Raw genomic sequence first — 22,430 nt, 5'->3', positions numbered from 1 at the left:
GAAATCGGTATAAACATTAAAGCCTTGCTCGATACCTATTAATTTGGCCAGACTGTAAATAAACACCATAGAAGTTCTGTTTGACAGGAACCTTTTCTCAGCTTCAAATGGAGATAGAAATTGAACCCAGGTCTTTCCACATTCTGTATACATGTGTGTGTGTGAGAGAGAGAGAGAGAGAGAGAGAGAGAGAGAGAGAGAGAGCAGCTCTCCTTTCTATGCAGTGTAGCTCCCGCGAGGGAACGATTGCTCACCCCGCTTCAGCATCTTTACCATAAGTACATTACTTTTGCATCAGATCTAATGGAATACAGACTTTCAACGAGAAAATAAAGCTGCTGAAAAGTTACCGCCATCTTGTATGACTAATTACTGTTGAATTCAATTAGGTAAACGTACTACTCCAAAATTTTACTTGGTATTTTCTTATTTTTGTATGTAAAAATAAATGAGAGTGGGTATCTGTCTGTCTATCTGCCATCTGCATAAATCCTAGAAACCTAGAGACCACGAAACCTAGAGACCCGAAATTTTGCACGCATTATGGGAAATCCAAGGCGCGTATGTACGAGGGTAACGTCTACATCTGGGCGTTATTTTTTGTTTAAAAGCATTAATTCCTCGTTGGATTATTAAAATTTCTAATTTCTAATTATTAGTATTGGTATCTTTCGTAAGATGGCGCCATTATCGGTTGACATGTGTCATAAAATAACTGTCAATTGAATTAAGTGAAGTGATTACATTCGTAATTATCAATATTTCCCTTTGCAATTATTTTAAATAGGACGAAAGCGTTAAACCAATTAGCGACTTAGAAAATTAGCGATATTAATTATTGCAATGTTAAAATTAAAAGAGGGCGCCATTATCGATTGACATATGCAAATGTCATTTGAGACTCTTTTGAAAGAAGATAAAAGGCACGCTCTGATTCGGTCCTAACTTTCTCTCTTATTTTTCATTCTCGATTTCTGTGTTCTTAAAATTACATTATAATAAAGGTTTTATATTATAATAAATTATTTTAATTATCTACTATTTATTCGCAATTGACAGTTAAAAGAAAATTAAAAAGAATCTCAAAAGATTAAGCGATCTCACATTGCCCAACGATGCCTTCGACACACTCCCGACTCATTTTAAATCCAACTTCGGAGGGAAGTTGTCACGCGCGGTTGTAGAGAGAGAGAGAGAGAGAGAGAGAGAGAGAGTTTTCACGCGGAACAAGTACTGATATAAATAACTAGCCAAGGGTTGTCAGGTTCAGTTTCCTGCACAAGCGTGCTGACAGAGGACGTCTGCCATCGCATCACGCTTTTATCAAAGAAAAGTCGGCGATAGTTTCTTGGCAAGTGTCGCTCCGCCCACCGGTGACCACTTGTAGTTCTTCCACGATGTTCTCGTGGGCCCCTGTATAAGAAAGTTAAATCGGTTAGTAGGATTTTTGAAACGCGACGTATTTACGGACAGGTGTTTATGTATCGCGGATACCACACATTCTCAGGATATGCCGTGTTTTCAGCGTCAGGCATCCCATTTTATCACGCAAGCAGTCGAAAGCACTGAAGGATACTGCGATCATTAGTTACAGGTATCTTTCCTTCTCTCTCTCTCTCTCTCTCGTTATATTGCCGATTACTAAAATAGATATACGATTTAACCAATACCTAACATAAGTAATTAATATTAAGTACGAGCACACTAGTGAAATTAGGCCTCCTTAGCCGAGTGGTCAGGGGCGGGAGTGCAGTAGCACACGCTCTTTGAGTAGACCGGGATTCAATCCCCTGATTGCTAAATACGGTGTATCTGCCAACTCGCACTGGATCAGCGTGACAGATTATGGTCCATTTCCCTCAACATGAATTGTTGAGGAGACTTCCATCCTGCAGTGGATTGATAATGGCTTCAGTTTGCCAGCACATTAAGTGCTGTAAGAAAATCAGCATTGGCCACCACTTTACAATAATAATTTTTAGCACCGGCTTTCGCATCTCTTATATTCTGGATACTTCTCGTCGCTGAGTTGCTAAGGTTACTGAACACCTTATTGAACACCTTAGCAACCTTTCCAGCGATGAGACTCCAAACAGAGTCGAAACTCGAGTTTCGGTAGACTTTGTCAACTGGAGTTAAACAGAAGAGTCGAAACCCAGGTCTGAGTAGGACTTGTCAACCCGGAACTAAATTGAGGTCTTGAGTTTGACCACGTTAAATTCAAAAAGAGTCGAAATCGGAGATGGGCGTATCAGCCCTGAGATGAGTTTAAGTTGCGAATTTGTTGGTTTGTAGTGACCACTAGTGTCTAAGTTGATTCTAAAATTTTATTTTGTCAACCCCGCGATAAACGGAAGTCTTAAGTTTTGAGGTTGTGGTTGAAACTCGAGTCTGGGCAGTGGCCAACATTTTTAATGGAACAGCAATATATGTACTTCTTCACTGGAGCAGTGCGTTTTATTTAGTTCAAAATCATGGCAACACGTGGTGAAAGTGCCTCCACAATATGAGATTTATGCTCTACGTAAGAAAAACGGCTTTGGCCACCCTTTACAATGAGTACAGGGTGTTTTAAATAAAAGGCACCGGAGTCTAGCTCGCTTATTTTTATGTTTATGCTGTTAATTGTCTGGCCATTTTTTTTTTTTTTTTTTTTTTTGATATATTTGTGCTGAATGTTTAGAATTTGATTCTAAAATTGGATTAAGTGTCACCGTTTAGATTTTCTAAATTTAAAATTTGTCTAATCAACCACTTTTCTCTCAATTGGAAAGATGTTTCCCTTCGTGATTTTGTCTAAAAACCATCATCGTTATACTTCTTAAATGATTGTAAACCGATTTTATTTAAAAATGAAAATAATTGTTATAAGCATGATGCTACAGGTGGTAAAAGGAAAACTAAACCCGCACAGTGAACAGCGAACATTACATAAAGCAATTGCATGCTTTTTAAACCCCTTTAAATAATATCAACATGCGTTTCAGAAGTATAATGATGATGTTTTTAGAGTAAACCGAGGACGGGGAACAACTTTCTCATTGAGAGAAAAAAAAAAAAAAAAAAAGCAGTTGATCAGCCAAAATTTAAATTTAGAAATTTCAAAATATAAAAGATAATACGTAGACCAATTTTAGCACCAAGTTCAAAAAATTTCATCCCAAATCTGCAAAAAAAGGTTCAGACGAAAAACAGCTTAAACCTAAAAATAAGTGAGATAGACCCGGGTGCCTTTTTATTGAACCACCCTGTATATTACACTAACTTAAATAGATTTTAATGGTGGTCTGTTGTTTGATGTTTTACTACTATGTACTGAATGCTCAAAAGATAATTTTCCTCTCTTATATAACCGAAGGAATTAATCTATAGAACTGATATATAAAATTAGTAAACCTTCTGTTTATACTCCGGGACGAGCACACGGTTAGAGGAGTTCGCAAGACAGAGAAATACAAGAAACAGCACCGTATTTAGCAGTCACGGACTTGAACCCGGTCATTCAAGGCACGTGTACTTATGCACCCTTGCGTTTGACCACTCGTCTAAGACGACCAATAACCGCTGGACATTAGCGGACTTGCTAGACTTCTAGCAAATTCTCATGTGCTGCCAAAAAAAAAGACACATCAAACATAATATTTGATCTTTATATTTATTTATTAAAATCAGCAAATATACGTAAGACACAAATTAAAAACATTAGAAAAAAAAACGTACTTTTGAAAAAAATTCACATTCTTCCCATGACTTAAAATAAACTTTCCAATTTTAATTTACTCCGGTAGGGGTCGCATAGAGTTGGAGGAGTACAAGATAGACAACAGAGGAACAGTACCATATTTAAGACAGTCAACTCAAACGCGAGTACTACTGTATCACCCGTGAAGACTACTCGCTACGTCAGCCCTCTTATGTGTACAGTTGCTTTATTTTGGGTTTTGCCAATATTTTGCGACTATAAGAAAACTGAAATATTCTAGTATTGACGCGGTTCTTCTTAATGGTATCATAAAAATGTGGCAGAGCTTTTTGATAAAAAATAGAAAATACTTGGCAACTGAGGTGCGGTGAAAAATTACGAATGCAAAGTCAAACATTTCAATGTTTATTCCATTAAAACTTGTTCTTTACCTTCTAAACACTCCTAGAAATTCCGACTATCATCACTTCTAACGTATACAAATTTGAGCTAGAATTAAAAATATTCATTTGATACGCTTGCCATAAATTTATTTCCAGGGTTCCTCCCTGGGGTGTGCTGCCATGGTTCCCATCACCTCGGATGAGGACAGAGACTCGTAGGAAAGAAATCCGTCTCTTATTAAGCGTTTATTAAAAAAAATACTCTGCTCAATTGTACATATAAATGTACATTTACAGTTAATAAAATTTTAAAAACAATTCTAAATATACCGGTCGTTAAGTATTTTTATTTTTTATTTATTATTATTTTTTGTAATTAAGTGTAAAACGCTCCAGTTGTTAGACATCCAAAAAAAAAAAAAAAAAAAAAAAATTCCATAATTTTAAAATGGTCATTCCATATTAGAGTTGCCACCAAGTAAATAATAACAATAGATCGCTCTCTTAAAATATTGTTTATAATAATACTGAATATTATAATATTCAGTATTATTCAGTATTAATACCTCGTGAGGCCACCTTTTGCCTGTAATACAGTTCGTACACGTCTCGGCATGGACTCCACAAGGTGTTGCGGGGGGGGGGGGTCCTATGGTAGTGCTACCCACAGGTCGCAGCATCGAATGTCCTCTTCCAATAGGTCCCAAACATGCTCAATCGGGTTGAGATCGGCTGAGTTGGGCAACCATAGGAGGATAGAGAATTCATTGTTATGTTCATCGAGGCGGTGATCAGAGGCATAGGCCATGCCACAAAAACAGTCCCCAAACCGTAATATTTCAGCCTACTGAACACCAACAGTGCATCCAGGTACCATGGCTTCATGTTACTTTTCTCCAAATGCGGATACGCCTATCAGCATTGATAGAGTTTGGTATTCGTGATGACCGTTGACTATTCGGTACATGGTCCATGTGGATATTGGTCTTACAATTCCTACGGTGCACTGGGTGGTTAGCTAGGCTACTATGCTGAGTTGCTGTGTTATATGATGAGGCACACGACGCTCACCACGTGCATCTGCTACACGTGACCTTTAGCTGGTTGTTCGACCGATGCTGAACCAGTCATAGTAGACTCGTGGCACCACAGAACAGGAGCACTTAACTATGTTGGTTGTTGTCGAGATACTGGCTCCTGCATGTCTTTCCCCTAGCTCTCGTGGATAGCACAGTTAGTATAATCGCCGTACTCCCCACACCGGGTGGAAAAGACCTGAGTTCGAGTCCCGTCGCTGACGTGAGGAATTTTTATGGCTTTTTTCACAAAGTGGCTGAGTTAGTCGGTCTCAGGCGAGGGCAGTATTGTTTTTTCTCCCGAAAACTAGGATTTTTCATTCGGCAAAGAGAAAATCCACGACAGAACATAGGCAATTTACACGTAACAATATTGCCTTAGTTGCTGATGCTCCGAAAACCCTATAACAACAACGTCTTTCCTCCACAATCATTCCACGTTCGACGTCGGTTAAAATTAAAATCCATGGTTAACAGGAGTTCGCATAATCCTACCTTAATTAAAATTAACTAATTTATTAATATTGATATGTATTGGTTACATATTTCCGTAAAACTTTAGCTTAAGAAAGTAAAAAAAAAAAAAAAAAACAATTACGAGAAAAAAGAATTAAGTTGGAGTGAACAGTAAAAGAAAAAATCTTCAGCTTTTGTTGCTATTCAGTATTCCCACAGCTTCTTCACTGTCTGTTTTGATTCGTGTAAACTGGCTACCAGCAAATATCAAGACACAGCGTACCGCAAAGAGAAAAAAAAATTTTTTTATTGGTGTCATTTCTAAATCTTGAAAAATGTTTGCAGGATAAAATTTTAACTGGTAAGAGGCCATCAATCAACAAAACGATGGGAAAGGAATCCGACACAACTTTATTAGACATTGAGAGTAGCCCACCTCGGTTGGATGGTTCGCTCTGCAGTCTACAAAAACTCCTCGGAAAACAAACGGTAGTGATGACGGCCGGTTATTGATGCCAAGAAAGATCACGCCGATACAGAAAGACAGTTTTGCTAAATGATTAAGTGGCGCTCGCATAAAACTAACCTTTACGTTGACGTCTTGATCAAGACTGATGTCCTAGGCTAGAATCTGCTGAATCCACTAGAGCGGGGATAAAAGCTGGAGATGAATATTCAGTTTTATTATCGAAGAGAAGGAGAATGGAGCTCAAAATGGATTAGGCTGCCAACGAAGCAATTATTCACTGTAATCTCTCGGAGGCAGCAAGGAGTAAAAAATGCCAATATCGTAACGCCCTTCACCAGTCTCATCCCGTTAGAAAGGTAAGGGGCCGACTTTGTGGATGACATAAAATCTACAGCTTTCATTTTATTAATTTATTATCGTATTAATATGATACGAATGAAATTAATAGGCTCAAATTCAACAAAAATTCAATGGCCAGATTAGATCCAGTGCACCTCTCTTAAAGATTCGAACCAAAAGAGCTTCCACGGTACTCAAATGGGAGATAAAAATATATGAACTGCTTCAATGCAAGTATAAACCAGTATTAAGTGAGCTTAAGGACCCCTCAAATTATTGGTCCATTTTCTTCAAAATTAATTGCATTCTGGAAAAATTCTTGTGTTTTCTTTTTATACAGAACACAATCATACAGCTACATTAATAATATGTATTATGTATCTAAATTTATCTAAATCTCTAAATTATAGAAAATATGGCCTTTTGAGGGTATCATATCTTCTAATCACGATTAGAAGTTGGCCTACATATTACTCCACTTTCTCTGCTTGATTTTCCAGAATTATTCATACACTGGTGTGCAAAACCTAAGGGTCAACACTATTTCTAAAGGTTACAACCACAAAAGCTTTACTTAAGGTACTCTTTACTCATGAGAGTAGATTCAGTCTCAGCAGCGATTCTGGACATCGGCTAATCTAGCGAGAGGTTGGCACACGGTATCACCCGCAAACATCACTGAAAGGATCGATATGGCGGTCGAGGTGTTCTCGTCTGGGGGGGGGGGAGTTATCTTGGATGGACGTACACAACTCCAGATACTGGAAGGCAGTACTGTAACCGGTGCATGCTACTGTACTGAGGTAATCCTTCCCTATGTGCGTCTGTTCCGAGGTGCCATTGGCCCCGAGTTCGTGTTTATGGATGATAACGCCACACCCCATCGCACTGCGGCTGTTGATATGCTTTTGGAAAGTGAGGACATTATTCGTATGGATTGGCCTGCCCGTTCCACCAATCTAAATCCGATCGAACACATATGGGACGCTCTGGGGAGATGCATAGCGGCACGTCCACACCCACCAGAAAATGTTCACCAGCTGAAGATGGCGCTGACAGAGGAATGGACGATTTTACCGCAAGAACTTATCAACAACATTGTTTTAAGTATGGACAGGCAGTGCATAGCCTGCATCGACATTAGAGGTGGCCATATCTCCTACTGAGGACCACCTCTTCCCTTTGTTCCATCTTTGGCAGTGATGCATCTATATCATTGGCAGCCAGTGCTATGTTGCCATTTTTGAATAAAGTCCCTCTGTACCATTTTGTTTCCGTTGTTGTGTCGGTATTGTTTCCTTCATCATTTCTGTACCTTACGATGTTCCTTTGGTATGCTTTTCTCATATCCAGGCCACTCCTATGAGAAGCTACAGGTGAAAACCTGACTGGTCTTTAAATTTTGCACGCCAGTGTATAATTAACTGTTTCTTTGATCACCGTTTAATTGATAACTGTTTTGTTTTGACTGGACAGTGATTATACACTGTACAAGCAAAACATTATGACCACCCCCGTGTCATAGCAATCAGCTGTTCATCCTCGCCTGGAGGCACATGTCGAGGTGAGAACCGTAATATTGCCACCACTTGAAGGATGGCAGTATTACAGAAACTGCAGATCTTCTGGGCTGTTCGTGAGTGCTGTAGTTAAGGTGTTCCAAGAGTTGACAGATAGTGCACAGAGTAGTAATCGCTGGGCTGATGACGTGTGCCCACGCCTCATCGATTGTGGTGAACGTAGAATGTCCCACCTTATGCGATCGATAGACGGAAAACAGTGGAACAACTGATCAATGACTTTAATTTAGGAATCGCCCAGCGAGGTTTCCAAGACAATAATCCATAAAAACGCACTCGAAGTAGGCGCCTAGTCAAGCTCCCATCGCCAATGACGATAAAAGTTTTTATTTGAATAGCGTCATTGAACCATTGACGACTGGAAAACCGTTGCCTTTTTTGACGAATCATGTGTCTTGCTATGCCGTATGAACGGTAGATGGAGGGTATCGGGGTTGTTTTCCCTGGGAATCACTTGTAGTCCTCATATCCCTTCACCGCACTCTGAATGCTAAAAGCTACCCCTCCATTATGGCTGATCAGGGTGAGTGTCTTCTCGGATGACAGGAGTGTGTTTCATCTGGATAATGCACCCTTCCACGTTCTCAAATGATTGGATTTTGTCATCGACATCTCTGTTAAATTAAATATAAAGTTTCTGAACTCTGTGACGTCAGTAACTTAACTTAGAAACAAGCTCTAATCTCTTTGGAATATTAAGGAGTCAAATTTCAGTATGATATTGAGGGGAGGATGTTATATATTAAAAAAGGCTTCATGTTAATGTCTCAAAAGTGAGAAAGTCCTTAAACTGAGAATATTCTCTTAAATTGTAGAAGGACCATCGTGACAAAATTGATATTTTAAATGGATCTCATATCAGTATGGGTTGTTTAAAGGGAGGTCATGCTGACCAAACTAGTAAATTTCTATGAAGAAGCCATTGAACATTTGACATTATACGGTTGTAGGATTTATGCACACCAGTGAATTGGACCATATTGTGGCAGTATATATATATTATGTCTGTGAATGTCGTGTGTTCTGTGGTCGATTTGCTGGTTGCTGGACGAAAAACCCCAATTTCCGGGCGAAAAAACCATGCTACCTCCCCCTCAAACCGACTAACTCAGCCACTTGAAAAAATTCCTCGCGTCATTGACGGGATTCGAACTCCAGTCTTTTCCACCCTGTCTGGGGAGAAGGTGATTATACCAACTGTGGTGCAGTACTAACGAAGGCTTGACATTATATATCTAGACTTTAATAATTGATACCGATATTGATCTCTTTGGAAATTTGCTATATAAACTAGAACAAAGTGAGATTATTGCTAAGATCCTACAGTGAATCGTGGGCCGGCTAATAGTTAGGAGACAGAGGGTTGTCATAAGTGGACAGTCTTCAGGGCGAACCAGTGTAACAAGTGCTATCCCTCAGGGTTCACTGCTTAGTCCTCTTCTATTTCTTATTTTCAAAAATGGCATAAAGAGGGTATCTAACGGAAGCTGTCAAAATTTGCTGTTGACTTGAAGGTGGGAAAGATGGTTAATAAATCTAGCAAGACCATGCTTCAGAAAGACTAGGATTGGTTGCATTTATATATGGTCCGAATAATAGCAACTATAATGCTTCTATGTGTAAGGTTATACATTTGGGGAACAGAAATCCTGAAAATCCTATAAATCATGGACAAGATACATAGTGTCTTGTCCATGATTTATAGGTCTTTGCTAGTAGGGAATAACAGAAGACAGGATCTTATGAAATTCAGCTATCAGGCCTTCGCGGTAGCACAATTGGTATAATCATCGTTCTCGCCGCACCGGGTGGAAAAGACCTCAGTTCGAATGACGCAAGGAATTTTTATGGGTCTTTTTCATCAGGTGGTTGAGTTAGTCGGACTTAAGTGAGGTAGCATGGTTTTTTCTATCGGAAACTCGGGTTTTTCGTCCAGCAAGTAGAACACACAATTTACTAACATATTATATGCGGCTCAATACGACCTAAGATGCGCCTAAAATTCTACATGCAGCTGCAGTTTGATTTATTTTATTATTTTATTTTTTTGTGCATCAGCCAAAAAAAAAAAAAAAAGAAGACGGTAATTTAAAATTCTCATTACACTGAATAATTACACTGCTTAAATTGCAAGAGTTTAAAATTATATAAATTAATAAAACATAAATATATAAAAATAAAAAAATACAGTTAAACCTTTCAAATTTACTTATACCTCGGAAGTTTTCCTCAAGTATTATCTTTCTCAACCGTATTCATCTTGAATCTGGTAGACGCTTAAGTATTCTGGCAGGAGACACAGCTAAAATAATTTAAAGAATGAGTGAACTTATTCCTTTTTATATTCCTTTTTTAAACCATTGAATTGGTGTGCACTGCAAGCTTAGCTCATCACTGAACCACTGTAACAGCAACACTGGAGGAACAAAAGCACAATCCTCACCATTTCTGTTGTCATATCTGCACTGACAATTACAAATCTCTCTTAATATACACTGTTGTTCAAAGAAAGTGCATCACTCTTTAAAATTGTAATTGTCGTCCGAATAACGTAAATATGTGGCAATATTTCTTACAGATTGCATCAGATAAGATTGACACGCGCAGGTGATGACGTAATATTGCATCAGCTGCTACTCTTGCAGCTATATAAGCATGCTCTGCAAGAGTTTCAGTCATTCCTTGCTTGTGTTGGGATGGCGAGTTACGTGCAGTTGACGCCACGAACAAAGAGTGCTATTGTTGCTATACAAGAGGAAGGATGTTATTATTATTATTATTATTATTAATATCAATTTATTTCCGAAGAACTGTCCTTTTACAGCTATGCAGCTAGAGGACATGAGTTATATACAGAGAAAAAAACATAAAATACAGACATATGCATTGCATACAGAGCCAGATACAATATACGGCCTTAAACAGCCACTGGTGAAGATACAAAAACATAAAGTTATAAGAAATACAAAAACATAAAGTTACAACAAATAAAAGTGCATCCGGATACATCGAAGCGTGGATATTGCGGTATCACAGAGAGTCCACCTAGAGCTTGACTAAGGCATACATGTCTGCAAGAATGGAAGATCTGTAGGTTCTGTCCTTGCAAAGTTTCTCAGCGTCTATGGCTAATCTGTTAAATATTTGGAAGGAGTTGTGTGGAAACATGTTGTCCAAGGAGGACATGCTACGCAGCTTCGACCTGTATGGGGAGGTGTTGGACTGGCATCTTCTACTGTCGGACGGTCTGGCGATGATATCCCAAATATCGGGTGACTTCAGTTTTCCGGATAGAAGCTGAGAGAGGGTAAGAAGGTTCCTAGAGATGATGTGATACCTCCAAGGAAGCATATTAAGATTGGTGACCAGAACAGATTTTGAGATTGTAGGTGTTAGCCCAGCAACCCTATTTAGCCATTTCAAGATCCAGAATTCCAGGGAGAGGAACCTGGCTTGGTATGATGAGGGTGCTGAGGACCATATAGTCGAGGCATATAATGGAATTGGGAAAATACAACGAAGAATGTATTTGATGATAAGGTCCGGGTTATGGAAGTTGGAGATCTCTTGTTTTACTGCCCATAAAGCCGAATATGTTTTCGTTCGAGTGGCATTAAAGTGAGGCAAGAAGGTGAGGTCTTTGTCCCAGATGATACCCAAATCTTTATGTTGGGTGACTTTTTTAACTGGAGAATTCGCAATAATGTTCTTCCCATCATATTGCTTATAGAGTGTAATCAGTCGACAGCGAGTAGATTTCTTTCCAAACTCAACAATACTGGTTCTGCTGATCGGGAAAAAGGAACCGGACGCAAACGAGTCTCTACGCCAAACCAGGACCGCGTTTTGAAACGCTTATACCTTAAAAACCGTAAAGCTTCTTCGTCTGAGCTGAAAAGAGAATGAGAAGAACATACAGGAGTGGTAGCAAGTGCAATAACAATGAGAAGATGCCTCTTCAAAATGGACTTGTAGCCCATCGTCTTAAGAAGCAGCCCTCCTCACACAAAAAATGAAAATTGCTCGATTAATTTGGTGTAAGGAGCGTGTCAAATTGATCCCCGAGCAGTGGAAGTCAATTATTTTATCGGATGAGAAGAAATTTAACTGCATGGCTCTGATGGGAGACAAACGATTCGCCGTAGACGTGGTGAAGAATACCATCCAGACTGTATGGTGTCTACAGTGAAATTCCTTACCAGCCATATAATATGGGGGTGCATTTCGTACCCCGGGCGGAGTATCTCACCTGCAGTTTATAAAAGGTTCCGTAAATGCCAATTGGCTATATTGGAAAGCAAATTGCTGCCAACCATTAGAGACCATTTCAACCTGCCAAGTAACTGCATCTTTCAGGACGACTCTGCTCCTTGTCATCGGGAGGAAAGTGTAAGTAGGCACTTCTGTAGTTACTTTAGTTTCAGTTCTGCATTATAGGTTAGTAATGTGTTTACATTTGTTACAAGTAAAAAAATGGTTAGAAGAATGGTCCATTACAACTCTTAGCTGGCCAGGAAACAGCCCGGACCTGAATCCTATAGAGAACTGTTGACATCGTGTGGAATCTGCAGTTGCCAGAAAGAAACCAAAAGACCCTTCGTGAACTTCAGGAAGCCATAATTCGTGTTTGGAAACACGAAGTATCAGTTGATTATCTTCAGAAATTGATCTTGTCAATGCCTCGAAGGTGTGCTGCTGTCATTAAGGCGAGAGGCGGTTCAACTAAATATTAGTTTTCCACCCCCGGTAAACTTTTCATTTTGTTTTCCATTTAAAATGACAAACTGAAGCAAATTGAGGGCTTCTGATAACATTTCAATCATAATTGTCGTGTCTACCAAAACTGTTGTATAAAGGTTGCAAATGCTCATTTTGGAATATTTTGAGAGCACCTGTCAAATATTACTTAGCTTTGCCTTAATTATTAATAAATATCTTTTGTTTATATTTCCATTTGCGATGCTAGTCATTAATGTAACATACCATCGCGAAAAAGGGTTAGAAATGTGACATTCCTAGGTGATGCGCTTTCTTTGAACTCCAGTGTATCATACGTTGCCGAGCGGGAAAGCGGTGGTGCAGCAGTACACGTATTTGAGTTTACCTCAGTTCCAGTCCATATAATTAATGTTTATCGTCTCCTCTCTAAAAAAAAAAAAAAAAAATATTATTATTAATATTAGATAGAAAAACGGCATACAACACTCAACGTTAACAAGGGGATCCCACTCATACAGAAGAAGAAACCAAGATAGAAATATGGGCAACATTACTATGGCAGACATTACGATGACCTCTATCAACGTATGGCTCACGAACGGGATGATCTTCCTCGAGACTGAAGGATTCATGCTTGCCATCCAAGATCAGGTAATCAACGCCAGGAACTACAGGATATACATCGCCAAGGATCCCCGACTGGCAGACAGATGACACATATCGACGATGCCACCAGAAACAGTTCAGCACATCACCGTGGGATGTAAGGTGATCACTCAGGAAGTACTATAACAGACATAACCAGGTCGCTTGGATAATACATCAGAATCTAGCGCGAAAAATACCAGTTGATCAAAGAAAGTGTACTGCATTACGAACCTCAGGCCGTACTAAAGACCTCTACTCACAAACTATACTGGGACCGTGCCATAATAACAAGACGATTCCGCACAACAGACCAGGCATAGCTCTCATCGACTGGAAGGTAATGGCTGATCGACATAGCGGTGCTCACCACCAAACTCCAGAAAACCTACGAGGAAAAGATCAGGAAGTACACAGACCCAAGACAGGAAGTCAAAGAAATGTGGCATATGGAACAAGTAATGTCCAGCGCATCACTGTGTCAACCACCGCCATGGTGCCAAAGAGCCTTCATAAGGACCTAGCAGCAATGGGCCTCCCAGAGAACACTTACATGGAACTCCAGAAACCCGCGATCCTGAACACCTGTAGGACAGTAAGAGAGTTCCTCGACCAACAGTAATAACAATAATAATAGTGACCGGACACAACCAACTATCCCATGCACTTGGTACCAGTACCCATCACGGACAGAAAAAATCCCATAAAGGAGAAAAAGGTTGTTTTTTTTATATTAATAATAAGCACATCAATAAAACAATTGTAATAATAAAATAAAAATACTTGTATCCAATAGTGTACAAATTTTTCACCATCTCCTACTTCCTCAAACAATCAGTGGACTTGGCCATGCACACTCAAGATCAACTTAAGCTGATTTAATCTCATCTGTTTCTTTGAGAAATAAAAAAATCAAACTTCTTTCTTCGTAGATTGGGAGTATTGAATAAAAACGCCAACAGGCGTTTAAGACTGCATGAGTTACTTTTGTCGTAGTCGACCAAGTTTTCTACTTTTGACCCCGTGTTACGTATGCAGTAGTAAACGGCTGTTGTGGGGGGGAGAGTGGAGGGGGATGAACAACCTGTTTCAAATGAATGGAGGAACGTTTGCCGTACAGTATTGGCAGAAAAAAGAACGCATCGAGAGTGGAGGAAGATGAGAAGGAGGATGTTTTGGGGGGAAAAGAAAGGGGAGGAGAAGGTCATGTGTAAACAATACCAAAACTAGCGTCGCTCTCAAACACGTCGATCCCGAACAGTCTCGCGAGTCTGGGCTTTCCCACTGCTACGGTTACAGTAGGAGTGTTGCGGGAGGGTGGAGCACTCAGCCAGTGGTAAGTCGCCGTCCTCGAGGTGTGCTGTGCTCACGTGGATCGTGAGGGTTCGCGCATCGTGCTTTTTTTTTTTTTTTTCATCCCCTTTCGGAAGCTTTATGAGCGAAGCGAGAGCAGGAGCCATACGCATTCCGTGGGAGTCCCTGATAGAGCGAGGAGTTAGTAACGCCTGCTCTTCCGAACAGATTATCTTGTAGGCAATCTAGTTAGCGGTCGTGGTGTCCTTACCTATAACCCCCTACCTCCCGGAGGGCCAAACACCGATAGCATCTACCAACACTTGTACACTGGGATAATCTCCATGGTAACTCCTTGATTCGTACACAAAGTCGTCTGTTTATGTTGTGTGTTAATTTGACTCCCGGCCGTCCATCACAGCCGGGTTCGCTTGTACGAAGTGCCGACTGACAGCTGTGGTTTAACTGTGGTTCTGATTTTTTTTTTTTTTTTTTTTTTCGCAGATGGGATCCCGACGGCATTACGGAACAAGATTATGTAGCACCCATGTGGGTCCGTTCCTTCTGGCGATATTCCTGCTCTGTAACAACGCTGGAGTTTCGGAGGGAGGACCGGCCAGAGGTAGCCGACCTCAGCAGTACATGCGGCCTGCACCGTCGCATGACCTACCAATTATGGACTTGATTGAACCACCGGACAAGAGGTATGACCCCAAACCAGAAGATCTTAACTTGAAAATACTCCGAGATAAAATGGGTAAGAACTTTGACCCTCAGTTCATGAGCGAACAAAGACCCTTGGACAGCCTCCTGCATCCTAACGGAACAGTAGAGTTCAGCTTTCGTCGTACAAAACGAGGTCGACTCGTACCTGCGGGAAAGATGCCGAATGAAATTCGGCATTTGCGTCTTCACTCTCTTCAACTCCCGGACGGAAGTAGAGTGAGGATGAAAGTTGGAAAAAAGATGAGAAGGAAATTCAAGCAGTTGTTGTGGGCTTACACATATTGTCCCGTAGCCTACCGCTGGAAAGATTTGGGCATCCGCTTCTGGCCTCGTTGGATCCGAGAGGGCACGTGCTTGACGCTGGGCTCGTGTTCCTTCCCAAGTGGCATGTCTTGCAAACCGAGCCGATCGGTGAACAAAATGGTAGTCAGGTGGCACTGCCAGGACTGGAATCAGAAGAAGCTGTGCAAATGGATACCAGTGAGATACCCCATCATCAGCGAATGTAGTTGCAGTTGTTAGAGGAGAATTCTATCCCTAAGGCCCCCACCCTCCAATGATCCGGGAAACTGGCTACTTGGAACTGGTAAGTTGGTTAATAAATTCTCTTGATTTCATTTTATACTTATACTAATTATTATACTCGTGTTAAAAATACGCATCTTGTCTTGTGTTTCCTTCCACTCCTAGAATGTAGTAAATTCCTTTGAAAAGCCAAATAATTAACTAAAAGAGGTAGAGAAGATTTTTCTCTGGACTGACAACAGTGGTGACTTTGCTCCTATCGTATAATTAAATCACTCCCCCCTCTTTCATCTGGTTTATGCATATTAGAGATATACGCATAAAGCTGCTCATCTTCAGTAGCTAATTAGGCTTATCATACCAAGTTTACCATTTAGAGCAATGAAAAACTGAGCTACAAAAGTGTGCATTGAGAGTGTAATAGGATACCATCTAGCAGTTGGTTTATGCGATTTTAATTATGATGGGCATCTCTGTAGCGACTGTTAAAATGTTTGTAATGATTTCCCAAAATGGCTTGCCACTGAGTTAATTAAATGAATGGCTGGCCACAGACCTACTAACACGAAACTGTGCATGCGTTATGGTGAAGTGATCCATTTACACATGTTTATCTCAAGTGTCAGATGTAGCCACACATTTCCAAGTTTACGTTCATGACAAATGCTTGTGGAATGTAGATTCGTGCTATCTAAAGTTGCTGTTAATTTGGTTTCGCAATAAAGATAAACATAAAATACATTGGTTTTAAATTTATTTATGGTATTTGTTTTTTCCTTTTTCAAATATTAAAATTTACAAAGCCTTTTGACCAGATAAAGGCAATGCGATGCAGCAGCATACTCCAAAAGTCAGCTGTCGAGCTTCAATAACAACTTCAAATGAAAAAAAATTCTTTGAAGAATGAATTCACATGTATCTTTGGTATATTTTGTTAATTTTTGTCCACATCTACTTGTTTTAAATCTTAGCTGCTCATAAGGACGAACTGTTTTCTTCAGTTTAAGTACTGTGCAACGTTGAACACAGTTTCTCAATTTTTCTTCACTTATTCAGTCATCAGAATTGAGGAGTTGCTTAAACCGGTACTGGGACATTGTAAAAGGTTGCTGTTATGTATATAAAGCTCAATGTCAAACCCGAACTATGAACAGTCAATTTAACATTGAATTTTGCTTTGATCTACCACCTGAAGGATGCTTAGTCCAGGGACAGACGCATAACATCAATATTTTGCATAATAACTTGAAAATACTCCGAGATAAGATGTCTGTCAGGAGGAATTTTTATGGGCTTTTTTCCCAACGTTGTCTGAGTTAGTCGGTTTCAGGCGAGGCTAGCATGATTTTTTTCTCCCGGAAAATTGGGTTTTTCATCCAGCAAAACAGAAAATCGATACACGCTCAGGGGTCACAAATTCGGAAACACGCAATTTACAGACAATATACACGGAGCAATATGGCCATGGTCGCTAATGCTCCTAAAAAAACTACTACAACAGAAAAAATATTCTGACAAAGGTTGGTAACGTTCGTAAGTAATATGAAAAAATATAAAATACGTAAGGAATCATTGAAAAAAATAATGAAAAATGAAGACAAGGGTAGTTTAGATCAAATAATGGCATTATAATCATTCATTTGGCGACATCTTTGTTCGAATCCTGTCAGAAGAATTCTCAAACGTTTCTGCATTCTGAATTATGTTCAGCCAATATGAAGTTGAATTTTCATCCCACCTGGAAATCAGCCTGCAAACACCTACTTGTTATTGTAGTAGGGTTTTTAGGAGCATCAGCGACTTGGGCTATATTGCTCCGTGTATGCTCTCTATAAATTGCGTGTGTTCTGTGGTCGATTTCTGTTTTCTGGACGAAAAACCCAAGTTTCCGGGAGAAAAAATCCTTGCTACCATCGCCTGAAACCGACTAACTCAGCCAACGTTGAATAAAAGCCCATAAAAATTCTTCACAGCACCGATGGGACTCGAACTCAGGTCTTTTCCCCCGGTGTTGGGAGGATAGTGATTCTACCAACTGTGCTACCCACGAGGGAAAACATGCAGATATGATACATGTAAGCTATAAATTAGAGCAGTATTGGCAAAGTGGTGGACGTGCGAAGAAATCCCCCATCATAAAAACGGAACAGTATCTTACAGTGGTAAGAGATCGTTCTGTTTTAAGTTGGGGCATAAATTACTTAGATTTTTATTTATCTGTCGTGGCCAGATTCATTTGAAATTAATCCCATTTGCTACTAGCAAAGTATTACATCCACAAATAAATTTTGTGCACTCGTATTTCATTTCAGTGTTTGGAGCCTAATCCATATTAAAAAAAAGCAAGCCTTTCCAGGTCTCCCACCTCATTTGATTTTATATCCGCAGTAAATTCGATCTCTGCTTTCAAAAAAGGCTGTTGACTCGTTTTATGTCTATTTTACCTCTTTCCAGGTATTTGTATATGTATGGGATTCGCAGTAAACTCTCCAACTAATACAGCTTGGCACAGTGAACCTATCCCCACACACTTTTACTGTTCGTGTCTCCCTCAAGACTGCGTGTTCTTTCAAAAAAAAAAAAGTTACGCTTCTCAATAGCATAAAGAGCGCTAGCAGTTAGGAATAAAAATGAATCACTTGTCCCCCCCCCCTGCTTCCGCGGGGGCTTACAGCCGGATCGCTATCTCTCAAAACCTGTTCTGTATCCACACTTACATAACGGATCTTTTATGGATACTGTCTAGCTCAAACGACACTTTGCAAGTAAAATACACCTGTTTCTAAATACGCTGATATCATTTTTGTTAAGGAAATCATTATCTTTAATACAACGTCCAAAGATTTCGAATAGAGCTCATTTCTGTTTATTGCACATTAATTTTTATCCATTCTGAATTGGTACTTTTCAAATATAACTTTTTGCTTATTTTATAATTAAGCAGAATTAAGGCAAAATGCTAATCTGGATTGGTCCGCTGAATACTTGCCTAAGAAATCGATGTCCTGGTTTGAATACTGCCTCTGCAATGGGTGTTGGGATTATCCAATATTTTCAATATGAAGTATACATACCGCGATATGATTTTAGCAATCGAATCTCTTAAAAACTCAAAGCGGCTGAGTTAGTCGGTCTCAGGCGAGGATAGCATGGTTTTTTTTTTTTTCCTTTCTCAGAAACTCGGGTTTTCATCCAGCAAACAGAAAATCTACCTCAAAACACGCACAATTTACAGACAGTATACAAGGGAAAACATGGCTTTAGTCCCAAAAAACCAACAACAGCTTAAAAACTAAATACGTACTATTATTGAGTATTGTAGTGTGAACTAGTTGTCTCACATTGTCTCACAATATTGAATAAGTTATAAAAAAAATATGTAAAACAACAAAAAAAAAAAAAAAAAAACCCTGCTCTTTGGATATTATCAATGGAACACAATGCTTTTTTTAAAGTCCGGCTGATCTATTTTTCCTTTGCCTTTGTATATCAACCACCCTCGGAGAAATTATCAAAAAAGATTTAGATTTTTGAGATCTATTATAGAGATTATTTTCGCATCAGTATTATCAAGGAGTGAATAGAGTCTATAATATAAAAGCAGCTGCATTTGATATACACGGAGTTGGCTTTGCAACCCCCTCCTTGTACTGGAATGGACTGGTCTTTGACGCTGGTGAAGACTCATAGTTGGGAACAACTGATAAAAGATTGTAGTTCGCACATGTGACCGTCAGTTGTTAAATGTGTCTGATAGAAAGAATGGATCGGCGTCGAGATCTTTCCGACTTAGAATGTGGAATGATTGTGGGGGAAAGACGTGCAGTTATATCTCGACAACAGCCAACGTGGTTAGTGCTCCCTTTCTTTGGTGTCACTAGTCTTTCATGAGTGGCTCGACAGGGATCGAACAACCAGCCAAAGGTCACACGTGGGACAGCCACGTGTGGTCGACGCCCATTGTGTCTCTTCTCGTAACACAGCAGCGACATGTCACAATTGCCCAGCTGACCAACCCAGTACAACGCAGGAACAGTAGAACCAATATCCTTATGGACTATGCGGCGGATATCAGCTCGTATAGACTATGACAGTCGACTGCAGTCACGATTTCTCCTGCTCGCTGCGAGACAAGAAAATGCACTTTGCATTTGCACGTCAGCACCAACAGTATATCACCAGCATATGGAAATCTGTCGTCTGGTCTGATCAAACCCATTTCAACTCTATCAGTCCGATGGCACATTTCGAGAAAGCAATGAGGCACTTGGATGCGTTGTTGGTATTTGGCAGGCTGGAATCGGTAGTGTAGCATGGTCTGAGGTCTCTGATCACCGCTAATCAACGGTCCAATGGGAACGCCTACTTTTCTTTTGCTACCAACCAAATACTTCCCCCCATGATGATGACAATTTATCCAAATGACTCTGGCATCTATTACAACGCGCCAAGACACAAGGCCCAACAGGATGCTAATTGCTTTCAATGAATTCTGCATCCTCCCATGGCCGTCCAACTCACGTGATCTCAATTCAGTTGACCACGTTTGAAACCTACTGGATAAAGGACATCGATGATACAACCATCCATCTGATAATGTGCGAAAACATTGTGCACTGTATCACTACCATAGGATACCAGAGAACACCTTGTGGGGTTCATGCCAAGATGTATACGGACTGGATTATGGTAAAAATTGGCCACACGAAGTATTTAGATAGGTGTTTCTAATGCAAAGGCAATTCAGTGTATGTATAATATAAAATCATTTATGGAAACCTTATTTTTGAAATAAGATAGCTTTTCATCATTCAGTGGTTGGAAAATGTATATATTTGTTTAAATATGATGAAGCCAACCAGCGTACTGCCACAAAAGTTGTAGACAATGCAGAATTTCTTAGAAATATTCGACAGTGGAGGATGACCCCATTGAAATTCTTCGATCCAAAATCATAGGAAACACTGCTTTTAAAACCACTCAATAGAAGCCATACTTTAATATTTATTTATTGTACCTGAAATGGAATTTCCGTGGGATTTCGTATCATGAATCATCCTTCAGCCAACATTAGCAAGTAATGAATTCAAAACATTGCAAAGAAAAACCAGAAAAAAAATAATTTTATAAAACAATTTATTATTTTATTATTAAAATATTCAATAGTAATAATGTTTTTTTAACTTTATAATCACCACATAAGAGGAGGATAGTGATTATAACCACTGTGCGAGAATGGTGAGGATGGTGATGAGGTAATTCTCAGTTACCCTAATAGATAGGAGTATATTCTAGGTTTTTGTACATCTCTGAGCTCAACCAAGGAGAATCTAGCCTTAACGTCAACACGTTAAGAACACGGAATTGGATAGAGAGAAGAAACTCAGACCTAATTACGAAACCATATAACAAAACAGTATGCAAATAAGTTTTAATATATTTTGCTATTGTAAAAGAGTTAGAGATGTGAATTTTAATTTTGCCTTAAATTCCATTCTCATTTCAGAGATTAATCTTAGAATTTTGAAGATGCGTTTTAAATGAAAGTTTAGAACCAAAGTAAATTCCAAGATTGTTAGGACTGCAACTTTTTGAACAAACTGTCATATTAGGTCACCCGAGAACGATCTCATCTACCCATGTGTATTATGGTGTATGACAGTGATTATAATGACTATACTACTCTTGCGATTGAAAGAGGAGCAAAACTTTATGGGTTTAGGACAGAGCCAAAGTAGACCAGGAAGTTACAGAATATTTTGTAAACGATCATTGATATATTGTTTCTCATTGCTTGTCAAAGTGTAAAATAGCAGAGTAGATAAAGTACCACCTTGAGACATACCAGGAGAAATGGTTCTGGCAAACATCTTTTTCTCAGAGCGGTGAAATAATATTCTGCTGCTGAATTTTGAAGGAAAGTTAGCGAATGACCAGTGACGGAGTAATATTCCTCATAAAAGAGAATAAGAGTTTTAGAATTTACAACATGAAAAGCCGAGGAGACATCTAAATAAATCAAATCCGTCTATTATTTGGGGTGATAGAAATCTCATTTTTACCACAATAACCTGATTCGAATTAGCTGACCTCATGGTTGATTTTTTTTGATTTTGATTTTTGGTAGTTGTTGGCGCATCGGCTTCTGTGGCCATATTGCACCTCCCAAGGTTTTTGCAGTACTTTGATCCAAGCCCGAGGCGAGAATCGAACCCGCGACCTTTGGGTTGCCGGGCAGGTACTTTACCCACTCGGCTAGCCCGGTCGGCAACCTCATCGGTAACACAGTGGTTATAATCACTGTCACCATACTGGACAAAAACCTTGCTGTTCTCGCCTGAGACCGACTAACTCAGCCACAGTTTTCTCTCAAGCAAAACAGGCAAATCGACCAGAGAAAATACGTAATATATGGACATAATACACATAGTTGAAAGGGTTGTTCTCAGGTAACCCTAATATGATAATTTTTTTTCCCCGAATTAACCGATAAAGAATAGTTTAGATCATAATTAG

General features: G+C 39.5%; 1 protein-coding gene across 2 annotated transcripts in view; it reads left to right on the top strand.

Moving 5' to 3' along the window:
- Positions 1–1,374: 1,374 nt before the first annotated feature.
- The window catches only part of LOC150076776 (noggin-2-like), a 32,117-nt gene continuing 11,061 nt past the window's right edge, over positions 1,375–22,430 (top strand). The window contains exons 1-2 of one of the 2 annotated variants that reach the window (XM_090386918.1): positions 1,375–1,594; positions 15,168–15,975. In XM_090386918.1, the coding sequence (XP_090243044.1) occupies positions 15,168–15,911 (744 nt within the window). In that variant the 5' untranslated portion in view covers positions 1,375–1,594 and the 3' untranslated portion in view covers positions 15,912–15,975. Of the gene's footprint in view, positions 1,595–14,801; positions 15,011–15,167; positions 15,976–22,430 lie in introns of those variants that run through there. The other variant, XM_090386917.1, reaches the window with a different exon arrangement.

This window comes from Mastigoproctus giganteus, chromosome 12 (assembly GCF_048544385.1).
Source record: "Mastigoproctus giganteus isolate SK-2022 chromosome 12, ASM4854438v1, whole genome shotgun sequence".
Lineage (NCBI taxonomy): Eukaryota > Metazoa > Arthropoda > Arachnida > Uropygi > Thelyphonidae > Mastigoproctus > Mastigoproctus giganteus.
This window is presented reverse-complemented; position numbering and strand designations above follow the sequence as displayed.